Below are 16,590 nucleotides of genomic sequence, written 5' to 3' on the forward strand. Positions count from 1 at the left end.
ACATGTGATAGCTAAGTGGTTAAGGTGTTGGATTACTGATTAGAAGGTTGCAAGTTTGAATCCCAAGTCCACCAAGCTGCCACAGCTGGACCCTTAACCATGGGGTTGCTAAGTTGCTCTAGATAAAAGTGTCTGCCAAATTGCTCTCGTAATTTTGTTGTCAAGGTATTTAATAGATATTAGATAGATTACACTGTAGTCGAATAAAAAGTTATTGATTGTAAACAGCAAGTCGCAAATGATAGCAAAGAATGGCGTATAAAAATAGCCACAAAATAATAAAGTATAATAATAAATTAACCCTTAAAATGATGGCAGGATGACACAATTTTTTCTTCTGGTAGACTCATTTCACTTTTCTCCCCAGTACAGTATATGTTGGAGTTTATCCATGTCCATGTACTTCTCAAATTCAGGTATGATGCTACATATTTTCTGGTAGAATGTGTTTCTTTGTGTTAGAAAATACAACTTTGTTTCCATCACTCACCTGACAGTAAGTGCACAGCCGATCCTCTCTGGACAGCCAGGTCTGTCTGTGCTGACCTTTCCAGGCTGTACTTACTCAGTCTGTACGTTGTCAGGGCAAGTTTCCTGGAGTGAGGTATATAGCTGTTTTATGTGTATTAATGTTTTAAGGCCATGTAATATATAACTTAATTCAATTTAATTTTATTTATTTAGCGCTTTTAACAATGAAACTTGTCACAAAGCAGCTTTTTAGAAATCCAGATTTTCATTTCAGTTTATCATTGAAGTACGTTTCTTTTTTAGTCCTTTATAATTGGGTTTTGGTTAATATTAGTAGCTAATGTGAAGCTGTCACTGGTGTTAGTTTTACATATCGGTAATAATATGAGGATTGAGCTTTAGAACCAACAGGTATAAAGTACTAGATTTTATGCTTATTGCTGGTTTTCATGTTAAACTTCCTGTCTTATTTCTCTCTCTCTTAACCCCTGTATGGTGTTCGGGTCTGTGGGACCCATATTCATAAACATCAATAATTTTGAAAAACTTTGCTTCCTTGTAAATTTGTTGATTTTTTTCCACTCATAACTTGATTAAATTTGATTTTCTTTTTTTTTATTACATTTTATTAAAAAACAACAAAAAACGAGTAGCACTTTAATTAAAAAAATGTGATGTAATAAAGGTAAAGGGCAAATATTAACCATATATGCTGTTTATATTGCTTGTAATTGAGATGAAGTAAACATTTGTAGAGTATTTTAACATCAAATTTTTGATTGTGTTGATTAAAAACCCAAAAATGCAGCGGGTCCAGCAGACCCACGAACACCGGCTGAGTAACAAAAATATCATACAAGGGTTAATCTCTTTCTCTTTCTGTTTCTATTGCTCTTTTTTAAGGACATTTAGTCAGTCTCAGTCTGTTGTTCAGATGTCACGGACAGCAGCCGGGGTTGATTTAAAATGAGATCACTTTGCTATAAAAGGTGGCAGTGATATACGGGGGAATATCAGCGAGGCCAAATATGCAATTGACATTTTATTAGAATGAACTTGAAATAAAATATCACCCGATGAAAGAAAAAAAATTATACACTTAATTTACAGTAAAACACCTTCTGGGATTATAACGTCCATGGACTTCTGTAATAAAAACATACAGTATAAACTGTTGCAATTTTTAAATAATTGCACAAATTATTCTCCACATGAGTTCATATTTCAAAAATAATTAATGAACAAGGATGCTCAGCGGGTTAAGCCACCGTTTAATTCAGGAAGTGAAGGGCTATCATTATTGTGAACTTAGTGACTTGGAAAAGATGCATGGTAGTGTTACAACATAATTCATGTACAATCAGAGGTGAATGAGGGTCATCAGTCACCGGGAGGCAGAGTTCAGTAAGGAGACAGCACTAGGGAAAAAGTTGTTCCTCGGTCTACTGGTTTTTGTATGGCTCCTGAAGCGCCTACTAAGGGAAGGGGGACAAACAGTCTTTGGGCATTGTGAGAGGAGTCTTTAAGAATGCTGAGAGCTCGAAGCAGACAACATTTCCTTTGGACGTCCTCAATGGCTAATGGTTAATAACACCCTATTCTTAATCCCAATTAAATTTTTGACCATTCCTCTAGAAGCACATTTGTCAGGTCAGTCAATGATCTTGGACAATAAGGCCTGGCTCACAGTCTCTGCTCTAATTCATCCCAAAGGTGTTCTAACAGGTTGAGGTCAGGACTTGATCATCCATGTCTTTATAGACCTTGCTTTGTGCACTGCTGGACAGTTATGTTGAAACAGAAAGGGGCCATCCCCAAACTGTTCCCACAGAGATAGGAGCATAAAATTTGTTAAAAATGTCTTGGAATGCTAAAGCATTAAGCGTTCCTTTCACTGGAACTAATGGACCAAGCCCAACCCCTGGAAAACTCTAAGGGTCCAAGCTCAATCCTTGAAAAAACCTACCACTTTGTGGCTGAGTTGCTGTTGTTTCCAATTCCAATTCACTGTTATAATACCGGGGGCACGGTGGCTTAGTGGTTAGCACGTTCGCCTCACACCTCCAGGGTCGGGGTTTGATTCCCGCCTCCACCTTGTGTGTGTGGAGTTTGCATTTTCTCCCCGTGCCTCGGGGGTTTCCTCCGGGTACTCCGGTTTCCTCCCCCGGTCCAAAGACATGCATGGTAGGTTGATTGGCATCTCTGGAAAAATTGTCCCTAGTGTGTGATTGTGTGAGTGAACGAGAGTGTGTGTGTGCCCTGCGATGGGTTGGCACTCCGTCCAGGGTGTATCCTGCCTTGATGCCCAATGACGCCTGAGATAGGCACAGGCTCCCCGTGACCCGAGGTAGTTCGGATAAGCGGTAGAAGATGAATGAATGAATGAATGTTATAATACCACTAAGAGTTAACCATGAAATATTTAGTAGTGAGGAAATTTCACAAATGGACTTCACGGTACCACGCTTCAATTTACTGAGCTCCTAAGAGTGGCCCATTCTTTCACAAATGTTTGTAGAAGCAGTCTGAATGCCTGGGCGCTTGATGTTATACACCTGTGTTCATGGAAGTGATTGGAACACCTGAATTCAATGATTTGGAGAGGTGTCCCAAAACTTTTGGCTATATAGTTTATTTTTATATTTACACAGTCACACCACCCCATAAAATAATATCTAGAAAAAAATTACAGGCAGACACTAGCATAATAATTGAGGTTTAGTAGATAAGCACCAGTTACTTCAATAGTTTGTTTTGCTTCATTACCCAAATTACCTAAATTAGTTTGCTACCTTGCAGCTAGCTCAGTTACTCACTACACTCACTTGATTAGTTAGACTGCTTAATTAGTTTTGTTAACAGACTTAGTTAACCTAGTTAGCAGCTTTTACCAGACACCCTGTTGGTACTAAAATATAACATCATTATTAATATTAATAGTCTGCATTCCACAGTCATCATAATCATAATTACCAGATACAGTAAACACATATTTCAATGTATAGTCCTACTTCGGCAGTAACTATGACAGTCAGACCTAAAATTATACAAAATCTCTCCCTGCTACTGAGTGTAAAACTAAACTCAAATTGGGATAATCAGTGTCATATAATCGGGGGGCACGGTGGCTTAGTGGTTAGCACGTTCGCCTCACACCTCCAGGGTTGGGGGTTCGATTCCCGCCACCGCCTTGTGTGTGTGGAGTTTGCATGTTCTCCCCGTGCCTCGGGGGTTTCCTCCGGGTACTCCGGTTTCCTCCCCCGGTCCAAAGACATGCATGGTAGGTTGATTGGCATCTCTGGAAAATTGTCCATAGTGTGTGATTGCATGAGTGAATGAGGGTGTGTGTGTGTGCCCTGCGATGGGTTGGCACTCCGTCCAGGGTGTATCCTGCCTTGATGCCCGATGACGCCTGAGATAGGCACAGGCTCTCCGTGACCTGAGGTAGTTCGGATAAGCGTTAGAAAATGAGTGAGTGAGAGAGAGTGTCATATAATCATGTACATTATTTATTTTGTAAATGAGTTCTGGGGACTGGGATTGCATAGAAATGGGTGTTGAGACTGGGCATAAAGACTGAGACTACTGGGAAATGCCTTTGTTAACCAAGCAACTAATAAGCTGCACTTAGTCGTTACTGACAAGCTATTAATGAGGTTTAGACAGAATTATTGGTTTATCTGAGTATCTGACAAAATTATTAAGTGTGCAGTCATCACTCTTCAGTAACCACAGTAGTGATATTATAAAATTGTAGAAGCAGTTGCAGGAGCATTCATTCATTCATTTATTTATTCATTCATTCATTCATGCATTCTCTCATTCAGTTCATTTATTCATTTATAGGTCGTTAATATTTTCTTTTAAATATTGTGCTTTGTTGTCCAAACCTACAGGCCACATTAGACATGTAATACTGGCTTTCTTCATATCTGCCTTTCTGGGTACTGAAGATCAGGGTAGTTAATTGCCCAATAGGCTTGTTTATAACAAGACAGAATACATGGATGTGTAAACACGTCCAAGAGTCTTAGTTTTGTTTAACACTTAACACTCACGTTACTTCCACAGTTACAACTCAAAAGCTAAGTCGGTGTGTAAAATATGAACTTGATTGAAGTAAATAGTTATTTTCTATGTTTTGAGATTAATCGTATTGTTGGAGTCGCTGTGATTTCTAAGCTTGCATGCCGATGTGTGTGTTTTTGCGTGTGTGTTTGTGTGGGTACACTATAGGAGAGCCAGCAGAAAAGGATGACTGGTAAGAGTCAAACAAGCAACGTGACCAACAAGAATGACCCACGTTCCCTCAACTCCAGAGTCTTTATCGGCAACCTCAACACAGCCATCGTCAAGAAGGCCGACATTGAGGTCATCTTTGCCAAGTACGGCAAGATCGTGGGCTGTTCCGTCCACAAGGGCTACGCTTTCGTCCAGTACATAAGTGAGAGAAACGCCCGGGCCGCCGTCGCCGGGGAGAATGCCCGAATCATAGCAGGACAACCGCTGGGTAAGTGTATCTGTCATGTGTATAAACTCAGCCAGTTGCTTTATTCCTCAAAACTTACAGCTAGTTTTTGATGCAGACCACGTTTGATTATGATTGTGTTGCTTAGACATGAAAAGTACTTTTGGGTTGTTTGCTACAAAAGGAGAAAAAGCAGTGCATTTTTCCTGATGAGGACCTGAAAAAATGAGGAGTGATGTTGAGGAGTTATCTGTCATTGCAAGAATCTTGGGGGAATATTGTGAGGGCAGCTTTGGAAAGTGCCTTGTATTTGAAAAGTGCATTTGAGAGAACTGCTGGTCTAATTTGCTATACTAGACTCTGAGTCCCTCATGTCCATACAGTATGTGCAACATGACCACTATCTGCAGCATAGTCAGAACTAAGATATAGAAATGAATGGAAAAGGAATTAGTTCTTTTTTTTTGCACAGCAGTTATTTAACATGAATTTCTGGACCTTATGCTCTTGACCTGTTGCATGCAGATCAACCTTTGATAACATAAACCTAGCTTTAAGAGAGAATTAAAGAATCAAGTAGAAAGAAGCAAAGAAATAAGTAAAGAAGCAAAGTCTGAATCCTGCATCACTGATCACTGATCCTGCATTCACACTTACAATAGAGAAAGCAATGACATTTAATTTCTGTGTGTGTGCAGCTTTGATTTCAACAAATGCTGCAAGCAACAAATTTTTGTCCGTTCAATGCATATTAGGCACAGCATGTAAAGCATCACATGAATAATTCCAAATGATTGTAATAATAATTGGTCTAACATTTCTTCAGTTTCCCACTCATAATTTTAGTTTCCATTTACTGTAAGTAAAACATGAATGTGATTTAGTTAGTTTTTTAGCTCTGCATTTTGATTTGCCTGCATCCCAAAAGAGAGGTCACAGAAACCCTAAATCCATGTTTTCCTACAGTTGGGTCAATTTAGTGTCAAATGACTTTCTCACTGCAGTTGAACCATGGTGGAGTTCAATTGGAACTGGACCAGAAGCAGCTCATTCAGACCCTCTCAGACCAGTTATTTTGGTCCATACTGTACCAAACTGTGATCGCTGTGTTCTTATAAACCATGCCACGCATCTAAACCCATCAGAGTTCAATTCAAACGGACTAAAGGCTGCATATACTTATAAATGTAACCCATATTGACATAGTATCTACAGAACAACAAAACAACATTTTTTCTTGACAAATTCTTACCCGATAAACTGAATTCTGTCACTACTAATTGCTTTACAGACATGTTTACTCTGAGCATCGTGACTGTCAGTGGCAGACTGTTATATCTGTTTGAATGAATATAATGAATATCTGTTTGGATGAATATCTGCATTTTCTTCTAGCTGCTCTATCTTTTATAGAAGAAAGATATAGCTGTGACCTTGAGAGCAGTCTGCGTGTGGGTAAAAAAAAAAAAAAGAGGGATTAGTTTAGCCTTTATCTGCTGTCCTGTAATTCACTTGACCTGCTTTATTAAAAAGTCACCCGGCTATTTGCTTTTCGCAGTGCAATCTACATAATAAATAATTTAAAAAGTCATTAAGAGCAGCCATTGCCATGTAATAGGATGCACATGGTCAGTTAGTAAATATAAGGAGATGTAGAGAAAAGAGAAATATATGAGCAGAAAATCAAGGTTTGGCTGCTGATTCGTTATGGTACTGTTTGATTAGGCTATGTACTGTGTGTTAGGTATTTGTGGATGTGTATTACAGTGGTGAATAAAGTGTTTTTGGAAGCTTGGATCATCAGAACTCCAGCACTTGTATCTAACACAAATAAACGCACAAGCCTTAACGATATCACTATAACAAAATAACGAGATTATTAAAATCAACCCTGATATTATGTCCTTTAAAGTAAACATAGTAGTTAGTTAAGCATTAGACATTGACACAGGTTTTTTTGAATACAGCTAAATTAACAGAACCTCTCCAATCTGGTTTCTCTGCTCATCATAGCACTGAGTCTGCATTGCTTAAAGTACTCAATGACATTTCGCTTGCAGTGGATAGTGGTAAGAATTCAGTTCTGCTGCTTCTTGATCTTACAGCTGCTTTTGATACAGTTGATCATGATATTCTTCTCTGCCGGTTAGAAAATCTGTTTGGTTTTGGAGGTATTGCTTTGCAGTGGTTCAACTCATATCTTAGAGACAGGTCTTTTTCTGTTGAGTTAGGTAAGTTTTCTTCATCTGTTGCTCCTATTACCTGTGGAGTGCCTCAAGGATCCATTTTAGGGCCACTTCTTTTTAATTTATATATGCAACCTTTGGGGGACATTATTAGGAGACACAATGTTTCATTTCATTTATATGCTGATGATACCCAGTTGTACATACCATTGAAAGCTGGTCATACCGTTGAAATCATACCATTCAACCCTTATTGGACTGCCTTGGGGACATCAAGAAATGGCTGTCCAATAGCTTTCTTCGACTAAATGAAAATAAAACGGAAGTAATCGTCTTTGGCCCCCCGTAAGTTGAGAAGTGGTCTTATAAACGAGCTTGGCAAGCATTTCCCCTCAGTCTCCTCCCAGGTTAGGAATCTTGGTGTCATTCTGGACTCTGAACTTTGCTTAACTAAGCAGATTAATACAGTTGTCAAGAACAGTTTTTATCAGTTATGGATCATCTCGAGACTGAAATCTTTTTTAACTTTTAATGACCTGGAGAAAGTCATTCATGCTTTTATCACCTCCCGCCTTGACTACTGTAATTCATTATATTTGGGTCTTCCTCAGTCATCCATTGCACGCTTACAGATGGTACACAATGCAGCTGTGAGACTTTTGACCGGGGCAAAGAAAACAGATCACATTACACCAATTTTAGCCTCTCTTTATTGGCTTCCTGTCTATTTTAGAATTCAATTTAAAATCTTGTTGTTTGTTTTTAAAGCTCTTAATGGTCAAGCCCCATCTTATCTCACAGATCATCTTATTCCTTTTTCATCCACCAGATCTCTAAGATCTTCTGATAGAGCTCTCTTGGTTGTCCTTCATTCACTCTTAAAAACGAAGGGTGATAGGGCTTTTTCTATTGCGGCCCCCCGTCTCTGGAACCAACTTCCACTGGACATTCGCCTTGTACCTTCCAGTACAACTTTTAAAGTGAAGTTGAAAACATGTTTTTATTCCCAGGCATTTTAATCGGATTTTGTCTGTGTTCTATTGTTTTATTGTATTATCTGTTTTGTTTATTTTATGTTTAATTTTTCACTTTGTTCAGCACTTTGGTCAGCTCTGCTGTGATAAATGTGCTATATAAATAAACTTTACTTACTTACTTACTTACTTACTTACTTATGTGTGACCGATTTGGTTAAAGTCACAAAATACAGTTTGTTTCTCTTTTTTCTGCCACCTTATACATTTGACTTTTACTTATATTTTAAAAGAAATATCAAAGGTGAGCCTTTTAAAATCAGGCAGTTTCAAGGAGATCTTAAATTCCAATCACATCTAAATTTTAACAAAATGTACCCAATACACATTACTGTAATCTACATGCTTGTGAGGACAATTTATATTTAGCTATCTATTAGTATTCAGCTGCAGTAGTTTGTATTGTCACAATTTTCATGTTCGCTAACGTTTAAGAGATTAGCAATAAAGATGTTGTTAGTTAGCCCCGGCTAATGTTTTCTGACATTTCTTGGTTCCTTGGTGAAAGAGCCACTAATGTACCATCAGTGACTAAAATTAGTGTGTGATTCACGGTAGACTTCTTATTCACTTGAGACTTTTCCATGTATTTGTGTTTCATACTTTCATAACCAAGAGTTTCGACTTTCAGCTGAGAAAAGAATTCATAGCTCTAGTTAATCTTTTATTAGTACTTTTACAACGTCTAGGCTACACTTAGCTTGTCTTTCATATTTATAAATGAATAAATAAGAAAGACAAGCTAAGTGTAGCCTAGACGTTGTAAAAGTACTAAAAGTATATATATATATATATATATATATAAATGAATGAATAAATAAATAAAGACTTTGTATAGCCATCTTGTTTTCTATTAGTTCACACTTTACTCACTCACCCTCACTCATTTTCTACCACTTATCCGAACTACCTCGGGTCACGGGGAGTATATACTTTTATAGCACAGTGCTTAAAATATTTTAAAAGATGTGTTTCTATTTTGCAAATAAAAAATATTATTCAGAAAAATCGTGCTTTGTAATGAAGGAAAAAGTATTTCACCATGAAACAAGTTCATTTTAGGAAAAATCAGGGTTTTATTTTTTTGGTTCCTGTCATTCTGAAAGCATGAGTTTTTCATTCATTCATTTATCTTCTACCGCTTATCCAAACTACCTCGGGTCACGGGGAGCCTGTGCCTATCTCAGGCGTCATCGGGCATCAAGGCAGGATACACCCTGGACGGAGTGCCAACCCATCGCAGGGCACACACACACACTCTCATTCACACATGCAATCACACACTACGGACAATTTCCCAGAGATGCCAATCAACCTACCATGCATGGCAACCCCCGAGGCACGGGGAGAACATGCAAACTCCACACACACAAGGTGGAGGTGGGAATCGAACCCCCAACCCTGGAGGTGTGAGGTGAACGTGCTAACCACTAAGCCACCTTGCCCCCCTAGTTCACACTTTAGATATTTGTAATTCATGGAACAAAGTTCACAAGAACTACTGAAAGAAAATTCCCTTTTCCTTTTTGGTGAATTGACTGTTTCATGAGGTGAATTTCATTTGTGTTCGGTCAGGCGCCTGCTGCTAAACACAGATGTCCTACAAATTACAAATTACAGAAGTACATGTATACAGATATTTATATTGCACAAGAAATGAATATAATAACCAACCACTTCCTTTTCCATTCCTAACTATTTTCAGGAATAAAAGAAGCCTAAGAGACAACTTGGAGAGACAGCCTATAGCCTATATGTCTATATATTTATTATTTGACAAAATATGTTCAGCATTACTCACACAAAACTATGATGGGCTTTAAACTGAAGCACAAAACAACCACAGTGTACACAATCTTGCCCTTGATTCAGTACATTTCATATGTTTGTGAATTTACACACAACTTATGATAAATAATTCTCACCAGAACAGCACACTCACTGTGAAACAAGTGGCTTTTGTTTTCAGTATATGCTAGTTTAATAATAGTTCTAATCGAAGGATAAAAGCAAATAATGGACAAAAAGAAGAAACCGTGGTCCAGTGCACTAAATACACTCCTGCCATTTTGTCCCTTATGAAATAAGCAATAACAACTTTGTAAACAGCACAGTGCACCAGGAACATACTGTAACAATGCACCAGAAACACCAGGGCAGCATGAAAGAAATCCAATTACATTAGCGAAATACATCAACTGATAAAGAGACAATGATGAGTAATTATTGTGCAATAACATTCAATATAAAAAAGCTAAAATATGTCTTTTTTTTTTGAGAAGTGATGAAGGAAAGTATTAGTTAGTCCACCAGAGAAGGAAAAGCTAGTTTCACATTTCACAGCTAGTTAGCTATTTAAGTGTAGTTCAGCATTTTGGTGCCTGTTGCCACCAACTTTGTTATTGTTTTGAGATTCTGTCAAATCTTTTAGACAATATATTGTTTGTTACTGTGAGTTCAAATGCTTCCTTCCTGAATATCCCTTCCTTCCTTGTAAACCCTTGATTTTTAGATTTGATTTTAGAATTTTTGTGCAGATTTCTTGTGGTACCTTCACTTTGGAAATTGGAAATGGAAATGGAATCTCTGCTTATATTTTTTCATGGTAGTCATAGGAAAAATGTCACTGGCTCTACAGAAGGGCCCTTAAATACAACCATAGTTGCACTCTCATTAACTCCAAATTATGACTGGTGGTAATTAAAAATTGCCCAATTAGAAGCTTCTAAATGTCATTATATCAGTTTCTCGAATCTTGCCAAACCATTTAAAGAGACAGTCAACTAGGTATTTAAGGGGACAGGCAACCAGGTGTTTAATAAGCTAAGTGTTTTTAGAGACATTCAAATAGGTGTTGAAGAGACAGGATACTAGGTGTTTTAAGAGACAACTAGATGTTTAAAGAATCAGACAACTATGTTTAAGGGGACAGGCAACTAGACATTTAAGGAGACATTAAACTATGTATTTAAAGAGACAGGCAACTATGTGTTTAAGGGGACAAGCAACTAGGTGTTTAAAGAGACAATCAAATAGGTGTTTAAGGGCACAGGTAACTATGTGTTAAAGAGACAGGCAACTAGGTGTATAAGGGGACAGGCAATCATGTGATTAAAAGAGACATTCAACTAGGTGTTTAGGGGAACAGGCAACTATGTGTTTAAAGAGACAGGCAACTAGGTGTTTAGGGGAACAGGCAACTATGTGTTTAAAAAGACAGGCGAATAGGTGTTTAAGGGGACAGGCAACTATGTGTTTAAAAAGACGGGCGAATAGGTGTTTAAGGGGACAGGCAACGATGTGTTTAAAGAGACTGGCAACTATGTGTTTAAGGGGACAGGCAACTATGTGATTAATAGAGACAGGAAACTAGGTGTTTTAAGAGATATCAAGAGTCAGGTTACTATGTTTTTCAAGAGTCAGGTAACTATGTTTAGTTACGTTTAGGGACAGGCAACTAGAGATTTAACTAGACATTTAAGGAGACATTACACTAGGTGTTTAAAGAGACAGGCAACTAGAGACAGGCAACTGTGTGTTTAAGGGGACAGGCAACTATGTGTTTTAAGAGTCATTTAACTAGGTGTTTAGGGGAAAAGGCAACTATGTGTTTAAATAGAAATTCAACTAGGTGTTTAAGGAGACAGGCAACTATGTGTTTAAAGAGACATTCGACTAGGTGTTTAAGGAGACATTCAACTAGGTGTTTAAGGAGACATTCAACTAGGTGTTTAAAGAGACAAGTTGCTGAATGTAAATATGTAATGCTCTGGTATTGTTATAGTGAATCAAAGCTAAAATAAACAATCTGTCTATAATCCAGGGGGGCACGGTGGCTTAGAGGTTAGCACGTTCGCCTCACACCTCCAGGGTCGGGGTTTGATTCCCGCCTCCGCCTTGTGTGTGTGGAGTTTGCATGTTCTCCCCGTGCCTCGGGGGTTTCCTCCCCCGGTCCAAAGACATGCATGGTAGGTTGATTGGCATCTCTGGAAAATTGTCCGTAGTGTGTGAGTGAATGAGTGTGTGTGTGTGCCCTGTGATGGGTTGGCACTCCGTCCAGGGTGCATCCTGCCTTGATGCCCAATGACGCCTGAGATAGGCACAGGCTCCCCGTGACCCGAGGTAGTTCGGATAAGCGGTAGAAAATGAGTGAGTGAGTGTCTATAAACCGCTGTTGTTAAATGACTTCTGTTTTGAACTATTTAATTGACTATTTAAAAGAAATGCATGGCAACATAAAAGATTGAATATCATACATATTTATTTTGCCCATCACTTAATTCACATGCTCAAACAGCTGTTAATTATAATCAAATTGCTAATTTGGTACATTTTTTTGTGCAGTATAAATCCATTTTTAATATAATATAAAATTACAGAAGAGAGGTCATAACAAAAAATAAATAGGAGGAGGATAGAGGAAATAAAGTCACAGGTCACTTCAGACCCGAGGTATGTACTTGAGGTCCAATCCAAGCACAGAACTAAGTGAACTATTATTTACAGATATGCGGCAGATGGCAGATAGCTAGTGGCAGACGGCAGGCGAAGTGTATGATGGTAAATTTTCCTGTAATCAGACAAGGCTGCAGTAGCTGTAAGTTTGTCTGGCCCTCGGCACGTCTCGGTCTCAGGGCCGTGAAAGTAAGTGCACACACAGACCGATGTACGATTGTGGCTCATCTCTTAATCTCCCCTCAACACGAGTCTAGAGCCTGGAGGCTACTGTGAGAACAATGATATTGTGGATTTGGATGCTCTCAGTACTGCAGGCATGTACCTGTGCCCCTCTCTCTCTCTCTCTCTCTCTCTCTCTCATGCTCATGGATCTGCCCACTTCCCTGTATGTACAGAGCAGAGCTGTGTTTAATGGAATCTAGTCAGGCGATGCAGATAGCATCACCAGTGGCTCTGCACCGGCATGATAAAGTGCAGCGCTCTTCTTTTGGAGTCACCCGGAATCGTCTCCGTGAACTGTGCACGATGGTACATATTAATACATTCTGACATTTCTCTGTGATAAGGTAAAAGGGAATTTATTTATTTTTTATTTATTTATCCCTCCATATACTCTTTTGTTTGCTCATACGAAGTATTTATCTCTGAATCTATTTCCATCAAAGCCAAACAACTTTGTCAGTTCCTACAGTCACATCTGATACAAGAGAGACACATTTTTGTGTTTTGTGTCAAAAAAAAGAAAAAGATGGAAGAAACCAGTGAAAAGTTGCTTAAATTACACTGAATTTCATTAGCATTATGGTGTGTGTAAGAGTGACTAGATCTCTTACAGACATAGCATTATTTAGATATAATAATAATAATAATAATAATAATAATAATAATAATAATAATAATAATGTCAATGAAAGGTCTTCAAATGAAAGGTTCTTTTTTGTATATAGATATTAGACATATTCATACTCATGCATCTTACACTATTGTTTTCCAGACATAAGTCTAATTTGACATAGAGCTTGGTTGTTTTGTTTAAACATGGAAGTTATTTTCAAATCTGGGTCCAAAACCACAACCAGTCCTTTTAAAATGTGCCGTTCAGTTTAAGTGAAATTTCGATACAATTTGCACCATGTGCGAAAGCAAACACTCTTAAGACCAGTCATTGTTTAACAGCATGAAATGTTGTCTGCATGCTGGTATGTGGGGAGCATTGCCTCAAGCATCCCAGATTCAATCAGTTCGCATGTCTGCGCATGTATCCCCAACCCCCAAAAACAGACCAGTAGGCGGTTTGGCTAAATAAATCCTTCTAGGTGTGAATGAGTGTGTGAATGTATGTGACTGATGCCCTACAATAGACTGACATCCTATTTAAAGTGTATTCCTGCCTCTCGCCCAGTGTTCCTGGACTAGGCTTAAGATCCAGTGTGACCAGGATAAAGTCCAGGATAAAGAGCTCACTGAAAATTTTGGTCTCCAGAATAGAAGACCTTCTAGAAGAGTTTGAGTGAAGAAATAATTAACAGCACAAGTGACTGTAATGTTGAATAAATTTAAATTAGATCTATATACACAAAGAATATTTGAACAAACAGCTTTACTCAAGCTGTTAATCAGTGTAAAACAAAAGCAAAGAAGCACTAATGAAATGAATATCAACTAAATAAACAGTAATGAGAATTATTTAGCAAGGAATTCACATACAGGAGAAGGGTGTCAAGAGCAGGTAAAATGAAGTTGTCAAACTGATCCATGGTTCGGAAAGGAATTCATCCGTGTGAAACAGACGTGCTTTGATGATGTATTTTCACAAATCGGTAGAGACTCGCGAAAACAGGTCATGTCTGAAAATATTCCAGTCACAAGTATTACATGACAAAACAATGCTAAGAAAACAAATCTGAGAATGTTGATAATAATTCAGATACCATTTAGTCACCCAGCAAATAAAATGGGTTTAACGCAAGCGTGAATAAGCTGCTAATACTAGTTGTATGTTTGTATGGAGTTGTTGTCATGTTACTTAAGGTTTGATAGTTTAGGAATAAAGATGTTTGTTAACCTCAGAAATTTGTGCAGTCATGAATTTGCCATCAATTAATGTTATTTGTGTGAATTTTGTAAATTCCTTGTACTTTTTTTGTCATACTTTAAGCAAGTGCACGTATAGACATAGAGATGAGTTCATACTTTTCTTTTTCAACTTGAAAGAATAATTTAAAGCTGTAATTCTTTTCCCAGCAGCTTCATTTACATTAGTTTAGTTTAGTTTAGTTTAGTTTAGTTTAGTTTAGTTTAGTTTAGTTTAGTTTAGTTTAATTGATTACCGGGGCAATGCTCATTAAATGCTCAATGCTCAATGCTCAGTAAATGGCTGTAAATGTGCCAGAATTAGCCAAAAAGGCAATTTTTTTACCTGCAGACCCATGACAAAATGTTAAAAAGTCACTCTAAAAACAAAAACAGAGCATCATACACACATATACACACCTGCAACAAAGAAGATATATATAAAAATAAGGAAATTTAAGAAAATTCAAATACATGATTTCACATAAGCATCAAACTAAAATACAATAAAAGGAATTTAATCAAACAAAATAATACATTGAGGAAGGAGAAAGACATTAGTAATTATGAGTTTAGTACAATTAATAATCTGGGGGATCACCGGTAGCGATTCTTATCAATTAGTAGTGCTTTTATTTTGCAGTTTTATTTTGCAGTCAGTCAGCTTTATGGTCGGGATTTTATCATTGATCATTTGAAGACTTCGGCAGGAAGGAATTAGTGTCGGGTCTGTGGTGAACTCGGACTTTGCTCTGACCCCTTAGTTCCTCAGGCTCTTGGTTGCTTAATTCTATTCAACTACAAACTGTTGTACAAAAGGACATAATTTACATTGACATTATTTCCTTTCCAGTGTCACACCAATGAGGATGAGTTTCCCTTTTCAGACCGGTTCCTCTCAAGGTTTCTTCCTCATATCATCTCAGGGAGTTTTTCCTTACTACCGTGACCTCCGTCTTACACATTAGGGATAAATGTTAAAGATAAATAATAACTGAATTTTAAACTTTAAACTTGTTTATTCGTAAAATTTTTATTCTGTTTCTATACATCTGTAAAGCTGCTTTGAGACAATGTGAATTGTTAAAAGTGCTATACAAATAAATTGAATTGAATTAAATTGAGCATATTTTAGAAAATACAGACGGACTACATTGTATCTTGTTTTTTTATTATCTTTGAATATTGGTGAATTGAAAGGACAAAGTTCAGATAAACATGGTGTGAAACCACTGCATGCAAATTCCTTTCTTTCCTTTTACCCATGAATTGAGTTTCATGAGGTGAATAGTATTTATTCGGTCTGCTACGTTGGTTTGCTTCCCACCTATTAGTTAAGTCTCCTGTCATATAGCAGTCTGAAAGGGTCACATGCTACCTTGTGTGAAGCCTCTGTATCTCTGAGAAGTGCCGTCATACGAAGACTGCACATGGAGACGAGTCCTAACTTCCTTATTCTGTATAAATGAGCTTGCTGTTGCATGATTGTCGCTGAGGTCAAGGAGAAAGCACTGCTATCTGAAAAGCACGGCCAATTATTCTCTCTCCGATTCCTGGTCACGGATGGCTGTGGCTTCATCGAGATCTGCATGTCCCCTGATGTGATATGGAGAGGACAGGGACACACTGTACCCCCTAATTACATGGATTTCTGATACTTTTTATATCCTGGGAAAATATGCACTTCCTCCACTGTGAATGATAAACATGTTTGCTTTGTGAAGATGTTATTATCATTCTTTCAAATTAATAAAACATGCACATAGCTGCTCTAAATGCATCAGGGATGTGGTGCTTGAAATATGGTGCAGCAGATGCCACGTTTGATAGACACTTGACGCTTTGCCGAGCCTCATTCCCCCTTAGCCCTGAGGATGTGTATGTGTGTGTGTGTGTGTGT

General features: G+C 37.9%; 1 protein-coding gene across 2 annotated transcripts in view; it reads left to right on the top strand.

The window, feature by feature from the left end:
- LOC132845556 (RNA-binding Raly-like protein) overlaps positions 1-16,590 on the top strand; it is a 189,497-nt gene that overhangs the window by 94,926 nt on the left and 77,981 nt on the right. For both annotated transcript variants that reach the window (XM_060869609.1, XM_060869608.1), the window contains exon 2: positions 4,708-4,981. In XM_060869609.1, the coding sequence (XP_060725592.1) occupies positions 4,726-4,981 (256 nt within the window). In that variant the 5' untranslated portion in view covers positions 4,708-4,725. The remainder of the gene's footprint in view (positions 1-4,707; positions 4,982-16,590) is intronic.

Source organism: Tachysurus vachellii, chromosome 5, assembly GCF_030014155.1.
Source record: "Tachysurus vachellii isolate PV-2020 chromosome 5, HZAU_Pvac_v1, whole genome shotgun sequence".
Lineage (NCBI taxonomy): Eukaryota > Metazoa > Chordata > Actinopteri > Siluriformes > Bagridae > Tachysurus > Tachysurus vachellii.